Raw genomic sequence first — 20,232 nt, forward strand, 5'->3', positions numbered from 1 at the left:
GATGAGCATACATACACATTTTATTTTTCCAAGAAAAACAATTTCAAAGTCTTAATATGGGTTCAGTGGCACATTTTGTTTAACTATAAACATCACTGAAAAATATTGAATATTTCTTCATTAGTATTTCTATTATTATTATTTTATGTTGTTTTTCATTTGTTCTTTAATGATGGAATTATATAGAAAGAGAAATGTTAAAAGGCAAAACATTTTAGGCTCTTCAGAAAGTGAGACTATTTGTGATAGATTACAAAATAATTATTACAAACCACTGAAATCCATATTGCTAAACAAAGCAAACAATTGAATCAAAATAATTTTTAACAAAGAGAAAAAAAATAACCCTTTTAAATATTACCTGTGAGTGCCCTCTGAGTCTTTCTTAGGACAGTAACTGTTGGATCTTCCTGTAAACTTACAGAACCAGAATGTTCTATAAATTCATTAGCCCTAGACAGAAAATCATCATTCCTACAAATAATAAACTTCTTGTCCTTATCCAAAACTAATAACTTTAAATAATTACTGGCAAGAAATAGTTTAATACAGTGGCTACTCCAAGGATCTGGTGGTGACACAACTTGCAACTTCTGCTGTGAAGAGATTTTAGAAAATAGGGACAGCTCCAACTTAGAATGCAGCTCCATACATTGAACAGTCTTTACAGTAGCCATAATGGGTAGGATTATTTGAGAAAAATCCTTCTTTGGAGTACAAATAAACTTTGGCCCTCGAGATAGGATGTGCAGAACTCCATCTGGTGCCATTACTAATGTAAAGTTATAATACTGAATCTCTGCTGACACACTATGTCTATGTCAAGTGGAATTAGCTAACCAATGAAATTTGTTGTTTAAGCTCCTCCTTGTCTTATGCATTTTGTTGTTGGCACAGTATCTTATTTGGTCCAGCTGTTCATACAAACTCTCCGGACTACACACTGAAGCCATATCAAGAATGTTGCAAGTTCAGGTAGCAGAACATCAAGAGGATATTGCCAGTAATAAACTCACAACTGAGCTTTCAAAAATGGTATTAGAGCATGGTTATGTGACCCTTTGGATTAACACTACATTACTGAGATGATGCTGTGACAAAAGAATGCTATTCTTATGAAAAAATCTTTATATCGCATCTCTTTCACCCTGTAATAACCCTACCATTGATACTCCATATTTATGGACAGAATTAGTTAAGTATTTCCCTTTGTAGATACTCTAAAGATCTTCACTTGGAAGTTTTATTTTGTTGATAATTTCGCATGCATTGCATTTTTATTACTGTTCCAATTTTTATTGAATATTTAATATTCCAATCTCTTACCTTAACTGAATTTTTAAAAAATACATTGTGTTTAAGCTTATTCTTATGTTTTATAGTTTGTGTTTGATTTTTGCCTGATGACAAAGGTTGCATGTCTTCAAAAGTACTTGCAATTTTTAATAAATACATATTTTATAACATTTGTTAAGTGTGATTTCTCTCCCATATAAAATTAAATAAATATGTAACAAAAATTTGCTTATATTATAAAAAGAAAGTTCATAAATCAGATAAAAATGATATATATAATATAATAAAAAGAAAGTGCAAATATCCTATAAGCATCAGAAAATTTACAAATCCTCATTGAAATTTAACTCTTTCTTGAGCAAGAAAGTCTAATTTTGAAAGTGTACTTTTTCCTATATGAACATATAGTATGTTAATTTCACATACCCAAGACAATTATTTTTTTCAATTGTATATTTATGTATAATGACAAATTTTGAAATCATGTAAAATAAGACGCCTGTATTGTGTGCTAAGACTAAATTAATTTTAAGTAGAAATTCTGTGATATAAAAGGTAATTTATAAAATATTGAATATTACACTCTTAAGAGTCAGTGATATAGAAAATAATCTTTGTGCCAAACAGTGACTGAAAGTAATGAAGGCATCATGGCATGAATACCTTCCAATATAAAAGATAAAGAGTAACAGTATTAATTCATAATATTTTTTGCTGATCAGTAATTCCAATTAAAATTCAATGAAATATAACATTAATGTATAATTAAAACAGAAAAAAATCATTTTTTCTACAACTCCAAACAAATTTTGAGTATTAGTACTATTACTCCATATGCATTTCAGTAATAAAAAATAAAACATTACCATATTTTACAGCATATTAGATGCAACTTCTGTCAAAAAATGATCTTGCATAGTCTAATGAATTTTCCAAATGGCCTTCAGTAGACTGCAGGTAACCTCTATCTAACCTCTTGAATAAAAATGTTATTGTTTAATTAAACTTATTGTTAATATTTTTTGCTACAGCTAAGCAACTTTTGCAATAAAGCAACTTTCATGTAGAATATTTTAATAGTGAACTTTAATTATAAATGATGTCTTTTAAAGTGTTCTAATTTTATTTTTTTTTTTAAAACCAGAATATAGTAAAAAAATTTTGGGGCAGAGTGCCAAAGGTGAGAACTGGCTTAAATACATTAAATAGTTTTTCTTAAATATTCTGTGCTAAATTAGGGCATGTCTTATATGCTATAAAATACAGTAACTCATTATATATGAATAAATACAGTAAAATGTCAATATAACAAAATTATTAGGCCCCTATATTACACTGAAATATAGTCAAAATACCAGAATGTTTAAAAAAATAATTTTTATTATTTAATAATTTTAACTATTACATTTTTGCTGATTTTTTTGGTTATTTAATTAAGAGTTTTATTGATATTTATCAGTAAATTGTTGTCATCTTAACTATTAAATAATGAGCATAAGAAATCCTTAAAAATCAGTTCTTATTGTACTGCTAGTTAGAGTAAATTTCACACAATTAGAATTTTATAAGAAATCACTGTAAATAAATAATATCTATGTTTAACCCTCTTCTTTTTTGATTCTCCATACTGTGGCATTTTTAATGTTTTAAACAGCTTTTTAATCATCCTCTCATAGTTTTGTCAGGCACACAATGGAATGGCTAGGAAGTGCAAGGCCCATTACTTCCAGGTCAACCTACTGCTAAGAAATTCTGAGCCAATCCAGAATCTAACTAGAACCTACCAGAGTGACCAACTTCTTTACTGCTTCATTCATCTGACAGTCTTTGTAACAGACTATTATCAGTACTACCACAAATAGCTATTACATGAAGTAGTGGCAGCACTAATACACACTTCTCTAGAATTTCAATTGTTTGTTGTTGAAAGAAGCTTTTTAATTGCTTTTTAAAAACAATAATTATGAACATTCTATCCAATAAATTTAATATATAAACAAAATATTGTTAACTGAATTAACATTAGCTCATTAGTAATACAAAAAATAATTTTTAATGTTATAGATAATACTATCCTCTTAACAGAATTTGTCTGGCACATATGCATTACTTGATCTTTTAGGTCAGTGGTTTTCTACCAGTGTGTCAAGGCATATTGGGGTTGTGTAAAGCTATTCTAAGTACAGTGGTACCTCGGCCGGTATATGTCTGCTTTAGAATATGTCCAATTTGGAATATGTCCTGTTTGGATGAAACAAATTTTGCTCGGTATACGACTTAATTTACTTATATGTGCCATCTATGAACAAGTAGAGCTATCGGTGTACTAGACCAGACTAGACATTTGCAGTGCCACGGTTTATAACTTTTTAAAATTTCTTCTGATTTTAATTTGTAAGTAAAATTTTATTATTTTTATTAATCATGAATTGCAAAAAGCTAAGTGAAAAGCAACAGAAAACTAAAAAAATGACTAGAATCACAATGGAACTGAAAAAAGAGATTGTTGAGAAATATGAAGGTGGCATATGTGTTCGAGATTTAACTGTTGCATATCATATTCCGAGAACAACAATATCAACAATCGTGAAAAATAAAGACATTATTAAATCTGCTAACATTGTGAAAGGGGTTAAGGAGAGTTTGATTTGATTTGATTTTGACTTAATGATTTAAATAATGTAATAGAATATACTGTAATAACTTTAATAAAAAAATAATTTTATTGTAGATTCTTAATGTGCTCAAACAGTGCTTAAATTATTTTAAAACCCCATTAATTAACCATATCAAGAGGATTTTTTTACATGAGAACGAATTAATCATTTTTACATTACTTCTTATGGGAAATGTTGGTTTGGTATATGTCCTACTCGGAAGTCCAAACATCAGGAAATGATTAAGGTAATATACAGTGAAACCTCTGTATATGACAATATAAATTAAAAAATTAAGGAAATTTTTTTAATACAAATCTTAAAAGAATACATATAATACTTCAGAAATTTGTACTATATAGATATTAGAGAAGATATACAGATATGAGGTCCTGAGTAAAACTCAAGTTCATGTAACAGAATTTTCACAAGTCAGACTAGGAATTCAAACTTTGGCTAACACTCTGAGATAAAACGATGAAAGAAGGAAATGAAATAAAATTTGGTGGAAAATATCACTTCAAAGTAAATAAAATTCCTAGGTATCAGGAGGGAAAACATAGTGCACATAGAGAAAAAAAATCTCAAAGTTTGCCAATCATCACTTGGGTGGAGTCAAGATGACTGTCAAGTTGAATATTGAAGAGCAATCTTTCTCATAACCTGATCTGGTCCAATTTCTCCTGTATACAAAGAAGGGACCATTAGAAATGATGAGAGGAAAACTGGAACCAATCAGAATACATAATACAGTAGAGTGTCATTTATCCAAATCAATTGGGGACTGAGGTTGTTTGGATAACTTATTTTTCAGATAACCGATTATGTACGAAAAAATATATTAACCTATCCCATGTTGAAATTTTTCTCCGTTGCGTGTCGCTTTGTGTTGAATTTTCGTTGATGTTAAGCCTAACATAAACTTTTTAAAATAATAATCGTGGCTATTGTATCGTTAAAAATTATTTCTTCATTTTTTACAAACAAAATAAATATATTAAAAAAAAACTTTAGAAGTTGATCTAGTATCAAAAACGTTCGATTCAGCACAACACACAAAAGTGCCAGTGCTGCCAGCTAAAACACACACCAACAAAAAAATATTGGAATAGCCCAAGATATAGCCAAAGATTGCAGCGCCACAGCAATTAGCAAAAATTTAAATTTGCCAACTGGAATGCTTTTGGTTAATCGATGTTTCGGATAACTGGCTTTCAGATAAACGACGCTATACTGTATAGAGAAATTCTTTAAAACCCAGATTTCAAGGACAAGTGAATTTCCTTCTCCCAACTTCACAAAATTTTGCTTCCAAAAGTTCTTTTGTGCTTTGATTCCCAATCTTCAACCCACCACTTTCTCTGTCTTACATATAGATCTACCGATCGACCTCTGAGTTCCATCTCCAGAATTACTGATGATACTCAGCACCCACAACTCAAGGAAACATCCATTGATGATGCAGCATCTCTGGGCTATTTTTTTAAAGTATTCTCCAAGAAGGATTTCTAAAGAAACTTGTAGGCTTTCAATGCATTCCTAAATAAATAGGTCCAAATTGTAAAGATGTTTTGTCTCAGTGTTTGCCATACCCATATCTCTCCCCTCTTTCCAGTCTGACTTCAAACTCCCCAAATCAGCAACCCCACACAGAATCTTATTTTTGTACCTGATTTCAACACAAATTTGGCATATTTTTATCAAATACCGAAAAACAAATTTTAATCAATTACATATTTTCCATCAGTCTACATGTTTCCACTGATCTGCCAGGTTTTCACTACCTTCTTGTTAGTTCAGAATTTAAAAACACAGTTAAAACAACTTAGACTACATCTGTATTAACTATGTTTTTCTGCAAAATGATTCTGAAGGGCTCCAACAAGTATGCCACATTTTTAAATGTAATGTGTGTTGTCATGACAATCATCGATCCATGTATGATTTTGCTCTGTCCAGCTTTAAGAACTGTACATTCCAGATCACCATCAACTCTTGGAGACCACCCTTGAGCTTGGCTTGAATCTCTGCCCTGGAACAAACAGTTCCAGGGCAGAGATTCAACTTCAAGCCAAGATAGATTATACTAGTGGAAGGATTTTGCTATCTGGTGGAATACAAGACAAATAATATACTTTGAGTTCAGTTGAATTAACTGAAGTTGGCTTTGGAAAGAAAATGATCTTTGATGAATAGAATAGGTGTTCTCTTCAATCAAAACAATGCCAAGCCAAACACCGCTCAACATTACAGGAGAACTAGAAAATTAGCTGAGAAAGGAAGAGTCATCGACCTTATTCATCTGACCACATACCCATATCAGATTATTACTTTTCAGAATTCTTCAGAATCATTATGCTGAAAGTATTTAAATGCTTTAAATGAGTTATATATAAAATTAAAAAATAATATCAAAAAAGAGCATGGGGTTGTTAACAAAAGGCACAAGAATTCAACTTTGACTAAAAAAAAATAACACCTTGATCAACTATTTGTTGTCTTGTAATATTTTACAATAAATGTGCTGCAACTTATGCATGATTTTTCAATTATGCCATGATCATAAAAAAGGTCCAGAACCACTGTTCTAAATATTAAAAAATCATCATATAGTAGAATGGTTTATAAAAAACATTTTATAAATTATTCCCAAGCTTCATTCTTCATATTACAAAAATTAGCTACTTGTTAATCACACTTGTCTCAAAACACATACTTTTTCATATATATTTAAAATTGTCACTTAAATTTTAAAACAAGTTTTCAATAACAATATTCATTTTAACTATTATTGTATTCTCATCATATTTTTCACTATAATCATATACATATACATTTTTTGTTCTCATTAAATCTCAAGTGAATGTAGATATGGACCTTTCATTTAATTAAAAAGGTCTAACAACTACATAAAAAAATTAACAATGCATTAATATTTAGTATTTTATTCTGAATATAAAAATATGTTTACATGAAACTTAATGACATTTAAAATCTTTATAGAATTAACATTAATCATTAATTATATTATTTTTAAACAAAATAAACTACTTAGGAATTTGTTAGTATACTTACACATCATAGAATTGATTGTTATTTCTAAAATTTTTCTCTTGCAAAAATATTATAAAGCAAAAATGACTTTTTAATAAAATTTATTTAAATACATAAATAATAATACTGTAAAATGTTTAAAAACAATATTTATTAACTTATATACTTGTTTAAACAATTTGTTAAAATGTTATATTACAAAATTTAATAAAACTATTCTGCTTAATAAAATATTTTCAAAGAAATTAATTTATTGATGTTAAGAGTTTATTAAAAATTGCTAAATAAACTTTAACCCTATTTAAAAAATAAACAAATTACAGAAAAGTAAATACATCACAAAATTATTTTCAATGTGAATAAAATTGTATTGAATATAATTTTGGAACAAATATATGAAAGAACATAAAACTTATATTTCATTTCTTCATAGTCTAAATTTTTCTTTATTATTATTTAATATCAATTCTTATATTTGCTATTTTTAAAAAATCTTTTCTATTAAATATTAAAATAAAATTATAAAATTATTAGGTATCTGTCAACTACATAGAGAGGAACTAATTTTGTTGTTAAGATTGTACAGAAAAATTCAAAATTTTGTACTCACGAGCTAATAGCAGAACTTCTGTTAGAATTATCTTTTCCTTTTTCTTTATCTTCACCTTTATTATTTATTCTTGTAAGAGTAACTATTTCAGAATTTCGACCCTTTTTGTCCTTTTTAGCAACATTGTTAAGTTCTGGTGTATATTCCTATATAAAAAATAGTTATTCCAAATAAAATATTTTAATTTTATACAAATGTTTTAGGAAAAAAATAGATTAAACATTTCATATAAGTCAACTATTTAAAGAAATCAGAAAGATGATAATGAAATCTTAATAGAAATGGTTAATCATTTAATAGCAACCATCACTTATGAAAACTGTTAGGAATTTTTTTTCCCCTTCCAAATTAATTAGAAAGTAACCTGAAATATTTTAGAATGCAAAAATTTATATTTTTGTATTATCTTTCATAACCGCCACCTATAAGTGAAAAAATAAAAAATAAGAATTTAAGAAAAACATTAGTGAACAGTGGATATTTGCTGTTATTAGGTGCAGCAGATCACCTACAAGAAACAGAATGAAGAATAATAATAAATAATAAATTACTGGTTGATCATCTCCAATTCTTTGCTGATTGACTAAGGTAATTCCACTTTCTGGAAATGAGCCTTTCTTGGTCTTCCCTGCTATTTCACGAAATTCTTCAGAATAATCCTATACATCAGTAAACACAATATAATTTTTCACAAAAATATATCAATCTACCTAAACATTGTTTAATTCAGATACCACAATATTTATTATAAATTTTAAATTACAGTATAAAAAATAGTGAGCCAAAAATTTTTTATATTGTAAGATTTTTACATAAAAAAATTATACCAATTTTTATAAATAATTTTCAATATAAAATTTTATAGTTTTAATAAATTTTCCAGATTTTGTTCAAAACTTGACTATGATTTTGTCATGAAGACTTGCTTGAATATTAGCACGATTAATATCATACCTCTGTTTTTGTAATTAATATATTTTAAAATGATATTTTTATGTGTACCACATATCTTTAAATACAACAAAACTTTGATTTTGAAAGATCACCCTTTTCCCTATAAAAATGGGAAGAAAATGCTTTAAAAATTTTAAACTTTTCTTCGGAAAAAAACTATGTAATTCAATTTAAATGCTACTTTTTGCTAGCACTAGTGCAGAAATAGTAAATGATAAAGGAACAAAAATTTCTAACAACCACATATACCATGCAAATAAATACAAAATATTTTTGCTATATAAAATATTGAATAAGCTATGTTTATGCATATATGTTTGTAAACATATATAGGTTGTTTGCTATTTCAACAATTTGTTAGAAAGTAATCATGAAATGAGAAAAATTAAGAATTATTGTTAAATGTTAGAAGAAATTATAAGCAAGCATTAGTTTTTAGGGAAATGTATACAACTAAATTAGGCTAAACAACTATCAGATTATGTTGGGCTACTTTTCCGTGATTATTTTTAATTAGTTTCTAAATAATAAATAAAGGAAGGCATTACGCACCATCTCTTATTAAATTAATAGTTATAAATTAAATAATTTAGAATAATCTGGAAGAAAGGAATCAGCCTGCAGTAGAACTTGAACTCAACTCCTGCTTACCTTGCAGATGTGTTGCCAGTTATGCTACCCAAGCAAATTAATTAAAAATAATCATGGAAAAGTAGCCCGATGTAATTCAATTGTTTGGCTTATTACTAATATATTGGGTTTCAAGATGTTAGTATATAACTAAATTACTAATATAATGCTATCTTTTAAAAACAAAATATTAATAAGACTGGTCAAGTCTATCTGATAGCATGCTCCACAAAATTGAATCAAATATTTTTAAAAATAAAGCCATATCAGATTATTACTTTTCAGAATTCTTCAGAATCTCATCTGACAGTCTTTGTAACAGACTATTATCAGTACTACCACAAATAGCTATTACATGAAGTAGTGGCAGCACTAATACACACTTCTCTAGAATTTCAATTGTTTGTTGTTGAAAGAAGCTTTTTAATTGCTTTTTAAAAACAATAATTATGAACATTCNAATTTAATTTAATACAATATACTAACTGGGTAGTTTTTAATATAGCTTACAGTGACCATAAACAAAAATGTTCAGTTCCCTTTTGTGCATGTGCATGGACATGCACAATGATGGATTGAATGGAACATAACACTTACGTAACTCCTAAGCATAACATTGGAAATTTCTTGCTGATAGAGCAAGAAATTTCCAATGTTATGCTTAAGTTGTAGGCCTTAAATTAGGCTTAAGTTGTAAACCTAATTTCCAACTTTTGAATCAAATGAATGGAACGGAAACATAATGCTTAGGTAACAAAAGTAAAGTCATTGTACATGTGCATATAAATCTGACAGACGGTCAAAAGTCCTAACATAAGCACTTCTCCACTACAGTGAAGCGTGCTAAAAAGAAATTAATTCATTTTGAAGTTCTAAAATTTATGCAAAACCATTATTTTGCCAAATCTCTCTCTATGCATCTAAGATCTTTGAAATTGAGCAAAAATAAGAATTAAAAAATTTTTTCTTTTTCTACAGTAAAATTACAATATTTCAATCAGTAAATGTCATCATTTTAAGAATTACTTTAAAAATGCACTTGGAAATAATTTTCTTAGTATATAACATACAAGGTGATTATAATGATACAAAATTCATTATTTATTGCAATTTTAACAAATTGATGTTTCTCAATAATGTGTTACAGAAGGTATTGAAAAACACCTTTCATCTACATGCCAACATGACTGAACTCTTCTTAAAACTACTAATACAATTTCCTATTAGTGGTTTTTAGACTTTCAATGATCTCAGGATAATTTCAATAGTCACAATCCTCAAACTCTCCATATATAATAGAACCGATGGTAGAGTCCTTCAGAAATCAATATCTCAAAATATTCAGTACACAATGTAGTATCTCAATTTAGTGTATGAACATCATCTTATTGAAAACAGCTCATTGTAAAATCATCATCAAAATGATTAATAAATTCTTTTTTTTAACTTCAACTAGCAAGAATCTTCCAAACCAAAGCAATGTTTTTTTTCTAAATTAATGAATAGCTTTAATTTTTTAAGTTTTTACAGGTGACAAAACTTCTAATTCTTTGCTAATACTTAATCATTTGACTAGACTAAAGCAGATAACTTTTAACTTCATATAATTTTATAAATTTCCTCAAACACCTTGTTACATTTCATCTTTTATAATTGCATTTAATAGTTTTACAGTATATCTACGCATTATTACTATTGCAAAAGATATTAATTTACTGGATACTTTCAAACTTGAAAATTTTACTTCAAATTCAGATTAACACTTCTCAAATAATGATTATTATAACAGCATTCAGCAATAAAGGTATTTTATTGCATATATCATATCATTTAAAGAAATATAGAAAAATTTTTTTAAATGGAACACTATATATATATATATAATTTTGATTTTTTATATATATATATATATAATTATATTCATTTATTAAAAACATGGGTTTTATCATATTCTAGCAAAACTGTATAAAGAATCCATATAATAAATAGTTGCAGGATCTCAATTTTTATATAGAAAGTATAAAAAGTTTATTTCAATAGCATACTGTAAAATCTTTCTATCATATAAATTATTCATTTGGATTAAATGAAGTATGGCAATTTCAGGAAAAAACAAAATTTTTAAATCTGCTAATGACTTTATATCAAATTTATATACCTGACTATTAAGGAAGTAATTTATATCTTTTGAAATATATATATATATAATATATAACTAATTATATACTTAATTTTTTAGGCATATTAACTTAAAAATAAAAAGGCAAGTCAAATTAACAATTTTTTTTTTTTTTGGTAAAATTACAAAAACATTAAAATTCCTGTGAAAGAGCTTCATCACATTAAAATATTTTACTTGTATCAAAGTATAAAGGACAAAAAAGTTCAATTGATAAAAAGTTCCACAAAGACTGAAGCATACATCTCACAACAGACTCCACTTAACTTTACAGACTCCAGCAATGGCCTGCAAGTAAAGGTCTGTTGTGAGGTGTATGTTTCAGTCTTTATGGAACTTTTTTATTGTCTTTTAAATATTTGAATTTTTGTTTTATTGAAAGCTAACTGAAACAGTTGAAGCAATTTTATATTTTACAATTAAAACTATTTGCTACATTTACTCAGGGAAGTTTCTTTTGGTAGAAACTGAGTTTGTATAATTTACCAACAAATAATACCAACATATATTGGTGATTGGAAGAAATATAAATTTATTAATGAAAAGTTAATTTTTCAAGTGTGTACATTTTCATTAAGTGCAAAAGAATATTTGTAAAAGTTAAGCTATTGTCTTAATGTAAGTTTACAAATTCATAGGATTTTAGTATAACTAGATTTTATTATATACTATTATATAAAAGTACTATTAATTAACAAGTCATTGAAAAAAAAACTGTTGTTGGATACCAAAGAGAATGTATGCACTAAAACAGTGGTTTCCAATTAGTTTATCCTGCGTACCACTTCAAGAAAGAGCTCAAACTCGTGTACCCCTTATAGCAGAAATTCATATTAATCCATACTAATAATATAAATTCATGGTAATTCTGTCTATCTGTCTGTTACCTTTTCACATCTAAACCGCTGAACAGGTTTTAATAAAATTTGGCACAGAGATAGCTTACATGTTGGACATGGACATAGGCTACATTTTAGTGCGAGAAAAAATCTTACTCCCCCGAGAAAATTTGATATAATGCGGGCGAAACTTTGGGTAGACAGCAAGTGATAAATAGAATAAGTTTTTTTTACATTTATTACCTTTAAAATACAATTCTAATAATAATGAAAATAACATAAGGTTATTTAATTTTAATGCGACAAATGGGCCCGATTTTCTTTGAACAACTTTGTAAAATCTGGTTGCTTTTTGGTCAGCTTCAGTCTCAAATCATCTTCGAGTTGAAGTTGGTGACGATGTTTAGTTTTCATGTTTGTCATGGCCAAAAATCCGTTCTCACAGAGGTATGTTGTGCAAAATGGTAGTAAATATTTTATTGCCGCTTCGCTGACATGATAATAATGATAAATTGTACAATTAACACAAATTGTGTTAATTGTACAATTTTTGTTTCTTGCAATTCTTACAATTTTTGTAAGAATTTCATTTAGGTATTGTCACAAATACATTTTTTTGACGAAATTTCGAGAATATTTTTAGTTATGAATAAACGAATTTGTGCATTTGACATCATGTTGTAAATTGCCAAATTTTTGACGGTCCACCCATTATTTTTTTGATTGCTTCATCTCATGCATTCAAATTTTAAATTGACCGATTTTAGATTGCCGCACGTACCCTTTCATGCAATTTCACGTACCCCCAGAGGTATGCGTACCACTAATTGGGAACCATTGCACTAAAACATAAGTGACTATTAATTTATAAAATGACATAACTCTTATGTTTTACAGTTATGAAATAAAATTGAATTAGTACAGCAAGTCATGCATTAAACATGCAAATTAATGCGGTAAATTACAAAAGAGCTTTTAAATTGAGAATTAATTATAAATAATCTTATAACAACAAAATTTAACTCAAGCAATTCATAAACTTTATGTAGAGAAAATTTTTATTACTAAACTAAAATATTAATATAATTCAATAAAACAGATATTTTCACTTAAAGTAGTAATATCCATACACATATATTTTAAAATTTCTTTTAAAAAAATGAATTAATAAGTTTTGATTACACATTTACTACTGCTAAATAAATTTTGAGATAGGTGGTACTTGAAACATACATAAAATTTAGCATTGACTATAATACTAATTCAAAAAAAATATTAAATTTTACATAGTATCTCACAAATTAACATTTAACTTAAAAATATAATTTTTTAGAGGCAGGAAAGCAAAAAACATACTTCAAACTGTGGCCAATTCATTGCCATTCCAACACCATGATTATTAGCCCACCATTTAAGGTCTTTAGCTGCATCAGCATTTTGTACTGTGTGCCTGTACTCTTCATAGATTTGTGGAAGCCTGAAAATCATAAAAAAAATAATAATTTAATCAAACACTCATTGTTTTTATTAAAGTAGAATAATAATATAAACTAATATTTAAATTATATAATAAATAACTACACAAATATATGTATTTTTTAACAATAAAATATNTGTTTGTCAACAGTGATATACAGTGTATACGTGTAGCGCACCGGTTACAGGTTCTGGACAGTGTAGTGTAGATTTCACCCCAGTGCTAAGTGTAGAATAGTTTTCTGTATTCAGATGAAAATGGTAGTAAATATTTCTTAATTTTCAAGTTTGTGGTATTGGTATGTTATATGTTTATTCTATTCCAGTATTGGAGAGTTATTGTCAATAGAGTTTTTGTACACTGCAAGTTTTAAGTGACAGTTATTAAATATACTGAAGGGCATGGCAATAGAGCTGCCAAGAGACACTTTGGATCTACTCCCACAATGTGTGTCATCAGACTGTGGAGACAATAGGAGGAAAAGCTTCTTCAAATGCCAAGACAAAAGAATGCAATGTGAAAATAATAACCTCCAAAGTAGCAGAATCAAGATGAACTTTACCTGTTTTACATTCTTTTGCGGAGGCAGTGGCCTCAAAAGAAAGGTCATCTCCGAAGTTTTGTGAATTATTTAAGGATGCTGATGATGTGCATGGCAAAAAAGAAAGACAAAATGCAGTTTTATCTTTGTAAAGTCGTATTTATATTTTTTATATTTATTAAATGTGAATAATGCCAGCCATGTACTTGTATTAGGTTTTTATTATATATATATATATTTTTTAAAAGCAAAATGTTCTGTCAGCCCAACTGAAACTGAAACCAACACTTTACAAAAGTGATATAAACAGAGACTCAATTCTGATTGCCTGGATGAAATATAACCAAACCAATCAAGACAGACAACTACTTTATACACACTTTCCGAGACATTATGTTTCAATTGCTTTGCTTTAAATTTAAATTACATTTAATTAATTAATTAATTTTGATTTTATTTTTAACTTTAGTTTCAGTTTAGATGTAAAAACCAGAGTTTTAATAATTATTTTATTATTATTAGTTTTAATTAACTAGCTACCTAGTATTAATAAATATCAAATTAAATATTAATATTATATTAATAAACTTTATTTAATTTGAGTTAAACACCTTTAAACATGAATTAATAGATGTAATTTATATTACACAAATGTCAATTAACATGGTTTTTATTAATTAATTTGATTTAGATTCAACTGCAATGTGCACTGAAAAACTGTAGTAGTATCTTACTTGCATGCGCATAAAACCTAATTTAAATAACAATGTCATCAATAGTTCATGTCATGACATCTAATGACATGAGGCATTCTTGGCATCACTAACTTCTGAATTGGTAGTCCCGTCAGTGATTGATTGGGCCATTGATTTTCTTTAACACAGAAAGAATATGAAGTTGGCCCTCTGGGTTTCTCTAATCTGTGGCAAACTCATGCAAAGTAACTTGTTTGACAACCAAGTTATCATAAGGGAACCAGAGCAAATATGGCATTCAAAACTTTGCTCATAAACAAAATTGTTCCAAACCAGTGGTTTGACTGTATTTCTGTTATTGTATAGGGTGTTCTGCTCTAAAGTACCCGATTTTAATTTGCTATAAACAATGGATGGTTTAAGACATATAAAAGCAACAACTCATCATGTTTTATAGAATTTTTTTCATACTGAATGATGCAGAAGGCAAAATGTGATTATTATTGTCCAGTAAGGGCTTTGTCACAGGAGAAAGTGCAGGTCATGGTCTGGTATGCCCAACAGCATGGCCACCAAGATCTCCCGATCTGACCACTTTAGATTTTTTCTGTAGGGTTATGTGAAAGATATGGTTTACACAATTTCGATCAAAGACCTTCAGGATATTCATCGCCACTGTGAGACAGAAAATGCTGCAGTGTACATAGTCTGAAATTGTCTACTGTCCTGATATTGTCACTGAGTGCTGGATTGCACACAAAGAGGATGTAATTTTTTCAATGAAATTTGTTAAATTTTTCTCTCATATAAAATCATTAACCATTAATTATTTTATAGTCAAATCAAATTCAGTACTTTTGAGAGGAACACCTTGTATTAATAAATTTTTCTCAATCCATTTCAGATCAAAATATGTGAACATAGTCTTATCAATAGTTTAGTATTATGAAATTATATAATTAATATTAAAAATTGCAAAACAATACCTAATTATGAAAGAAGAATTTTTCAAATTCTTTATTCATAACTAGATAATATATGCTCATATAATTTTAACCTTTTATTTCATAAAGCAACAATAATCACAGTGTAAATGCTAAATATATGATTTATCCACTAAACAAAACTTATGATACACAACTCTCATCAGGATACTCAATGATTTCAGTTCAGTTTATTGTTAAGTGAAGAAAACATGATTCAAATTCTGGGAGCTGGAATCATGTTTTCTTTTTTTGATCAGTATTTGAGTTATACATACAATTTACATTTTGGTCTCATGATCAATTTTTTTTAATTAGAAAGTGTTTATTAATAATTAAAAATGTCTATTAAATTTCAAATCTATCAATAAATGTTTAAAACCACCCACTTTAAACAGCAAATAAAAAAAATGAATTTTTAAAAATTTCATTTGTATTAAAAAACTTATACTAAAAAAGAGAAAAAAAAACATACAACATACTCTGCATCAGTAGAAATATTGAGACAACCATGAATACCAAAAAGCATTTCTTTAAAAAAATTAAGCCTTTTTTCTTCAAATATTTGGCATTTATCAAAAACATCAGTCATATCTTCCATATACTTTGCATTAAAATCATTAATTTCTTGAAGAGCTTGTTCATATTTTTCTTTTGTTTTTTGGACATCATCTTTACATTTAGTGACACGATCTTGTAATTTTTTAACCTGAAACAATTATTTATTTTTATTATCTTAATAACTATTAAAATGAAAATTCAACATTTATGTTACAAGACAGAAATGAAATTACTTTAATAACAGAAAACTTGATTTTCTGACAATCACAATTTGATATTAAACTAAAACTCAGTTAATCAAATTTAACAAGTTATGATTAACATCTATTATGATGATGATCATTTTCTGAAATTAAACTAAGTTTCTAAAATCAAAAATATAAATTGATTAAGGAAATTGGTATCATTGTTTCACACACTAACCAGAATGCCAATTTAAAACAAGGGAGATTAGCATGCTGATAACCCTGGTTTAAGTTATAACAACAAATTAATAATGTATTGTCATAACCCTTCTTATACATAATTCATTTTGTTGGCTAATTATCAGTATTGTATACAGAATTTTATTTTTCTGAAGTAGCATTTGTGGATTGGGAGTTGTATATGCCAAAATCAAAACTGTGAAATTTAAACTTTTGGAAAGTAAGACCAGGCATATCTATATAGATTGATAAGGCAATCTTAATATAATAAGGTAAGGTTACTGATGGCTCTATCAACAGAAAGGTGAAATTATCCAATCAGAACTCAGCTACTTAAAGTAAAATGAATGCAAATTGATTGATTTCAATTTTTAACTCTTGGTAAATATAGAGGATAGAGACATAACTTAGAGGGTCATAAGAGGGACAAACTTAATGACATTTATTTATTCATTCATCAATCAATCGAATAATATAATTTATGTTAAAAATTGGGAATTGAAGTATACGTGAGAAATAAAAGTCACACCTTCATATACATACTTCTCACATAGTTTATCAGCAGGGTGGCCAGAAAAACCATCCAGAACAATCAAAATACAGCAAATGCAGAAACCTGTACGACTGTTACCCAAGTTAAACTAGCATGCCAAGTGATACCATATGCGAGAAAGATAATTTCAGGTCTCTCTCATTTAAAACAACATGCTACTCAATATGCAAAAATACAGTGGTTAAAAAATTTTATTTTTAATGGCCATGAACAACTAAATCAGTGAATGCTCTAAAGCTGTAAACTGATTTTGAGTTGTTAAAATCTTAGTTCTAACTTATACTATATAAATAAAATAATATCCGTACACTTAATACCTGGTCAGGAGACAGCGATGTATCCCCTGTTGCATTCCTTTCCTGATTAACTGCAGATCGTTCATTTTTACATGCTGTATGATAATCAGTTTTACATTTATTTACTTTTGCAAGAAGCTTTGCCCAAGATTTTTGTGCCTGAAATTACCAATTTTAAAGATATTTTACTATTTTTAAGTAAATTTACTATTAATAAACAGTTTACTAGACTTTAATGCCTTCTATTGATATAGAAGTACACTGTAAAATCAGTAGTAAGATTACAGTCGACCCCATATAACACTGTTGATAATTCCGTTTTATATGAATTCCATGTTGTACGAGTCACTTAGATTTTACAAATACGTGTGCCGGGCTGTGAACGGCTCACGNGAACTTGACTGAACAAACATGACTTGCTAGAACAAAAATTTTTAATTAGTAACATATTTTTGGTTTGTCACCCATAAAAAATTTTTTAATGATAAAAATAAATAATATGAAAACATTGCTGATACTTCAAGATCAACCAAAAAGCTGCAATGACTTTGTAAAATGAAAATGCCCTCATTTAACTAAAATTAACATTAAAGTGTTAAACTTAATTAAATTTTATTAAATTATCTCTACAACATGATATATGTTTTTAAAAATTATTTTGTTTGTTAATTACTCATTTGCTTTTTTGTTAATTTTAATATCATTCAAGATTAAGTTTTGAAGAATGGTAATACAAAGTAGTTGAATTAGTAGGGTGTCTAGCAACTTGATTGATAAAATTTCTATGTATTTCTTAGACAGCATACTGTAATTCTCATGTCCTTGAAAGTATAATATGAAATTATGAAAATGAAAATCAATTATAGATGTAAATGAATTGAAATAAACTGTACAAAAAATTAGTAAAAGCAAAGAATTCATTTAAAATGTTACAAAAACATTTTCAATAGAAGTATATTTTGCACAAACAAAGCATAATGGATTTTTTAATAATTTAATGAATATTTTTATTCTAAAAAGAACACTTTTGATACAAATATGATTTTATCATTAGGTTGTAGTTAAAAGGAATTGAATATCCAAAATCAAATTACATATTAATTGAGAGTTAAACTTATATTACAATTGAAAGTAATAAAATTTTTAAAATTATAAATTAGGCTATTAGCCATACATAAATTAATCTACAAATAAAATCGATTTTCCAGATTAATAAATTTTATATTTTAAAAGCTTTAAAAATATATTATTTTGTTATAGTAATCCAGTAAAACAGACTTGTCTATAGGTTAACATTTTTGTATACAAACTTAAAAATGAAATTGAATACACTATAAATCAGTCCTGAACACCTTCAACCATTTCTACCAGAAAAAGCTTCACCTCTTAACACTTACTTCAATGCCATGCACCTCATTTCATTTTTGTTTGCAGGATCAGCCATGAGGAGCAGTGGGTATCTTACACCCAGGCCCTCAGCTGTACATACCTCAAAAAAATGGAAAAATAAAAAATAAATGCGAAAAAAGAAAGAAAATGAAAATTTTTAAGTTAATTGGTTAAAATTAATTTTGTTTTGTAAATTTGGCTTAAATTGTCTATGCTAAAGTCAAGCTGGCTGTGTCAAATGCATAGTGAACTTATCTTGATCATAAATACTGATTGCTTCTTATTTAAATAATTCTAATGATGTGAAACACACAATAACAAGTCTCATTTGTATCCCGCTGATTTCTGACACTACCTAAATAACTTGAAACTTATATTCATATTTGTAAATTTGTGGTCCAATGTCTTTGTCCATTAAATTCATAATTAATATTTATTTTTCTAAGCATTTCATATACAAAATACAGTTATCCCTTGTACAACATGGTTTGAAAATTGGAGATACAGTAGAGCCTCGATTATCCGACTCAATTGGGGACTGGGGTTGGTCGGATAATTGAAAAGTTGGATAACCGAAAAGTATGAAAAAATCCATTATTAGTGTATATATTATTATATCCCATGTAATTAGTATATTAGCATATCGCTATTAATCTACTTCGCGTTGAATTTTCATCGATGTTAAGCCTAACAAAAATGTTTAAAATAATAATCGTCACTATTATATCGTTAAAAATTAGAAAATTAAGCCTCGTTTAAATACTGGCTCCCTTTCATGGTCGAATGAGTGTTGCCAGCTAAAACACTTAAAATAATATTAAAGTAGCCAAGACATAGCCAAATATTGCAGCGCCACATCACTAGCGGACATTTGAAATTTACCGACTAGGACGGTCGGTTAATCGGGGGTCGGATAATCAAGGCTCTACTGTATCCCCCATACAACACTCTTCTGGTTTTGCTCGAACATGATTTGGGAAATCCTCAATAAAAAATTCACACAATTTTTAAGTTTATTCTATTTTTTTTTTATTCAAGCAAGCATGCATGTTGTCTCAAATTTGCCCATGGATTTTACAATATTAAAATTTTC

The 20,232-nt window shown here is 27.7% G+C and overlaps 1 protein-coding gene across 8 annotated transcripts in view; it reads right to left on the minus strand.

The window, feature by feature from the left end:
- LOC111629698 (protein kinase C and casein kinase substrate in neurons protein 1-like) overlaps nucleotides 1-20,232 on the minus strand; it is an 82,409-nt gene that overhangs the window by 15,712 nt on the left and 46,465 nt on the right. For 3 of the 8 annotated variants that reach the window (XM_023373589.1, XM_023373585.1, XM_023373587.1), the window contains exons 4-8: nucleotides 17,763-17,909; nucleotides 16,398-16,624; nucleotides 13,576-13,696; nucleotides 8,169-8,276; nucleotides 7,618-7,763 (exon numbers count right to left, since the gene is read on the minus strand). In XM_023373589.1, coding sequence (XP_023229357.1) covers nucleotides 7,618-7,763; nucleotides 8,169-8,276; nucleotides 13,576-13,696; nucleotides 16,398-16,624; nucleotides 17,763-17,909 — 749 coding nt within the window. The remainder of the gene's footprint in view (nucleotides 1-7,617; nucleotides 7,764-8,168; nucleotides 8,277-13,575; nucleotides 13,697-16,397; nucleotides 16,625-17,762; nucleotides 17,910-20,232) is intronic. The other 5 variants (XM_023373590.1, XM_023373588.1, XM_023373593.1 and 2 more) reach the window with 3 other exon arrangements.

Source organism: Centruroides sculpturatus, unplaced genomic scaffold, assembly GCF_000671375.1.
Source record: "Centruroides sculpturatus isolate CEXI.00-Female unplaced genomic scaffold, Cexi_2.0 scaffold460, whole genome shotgun sequence".
NCBI classification, from domain to species: domain Eukaryota; kingdom Metazoa; phylum Arthropoda; class Arachnida; order Scorpiones; family Buthidae; genus Centruroides; species Centruroides sculpturatus.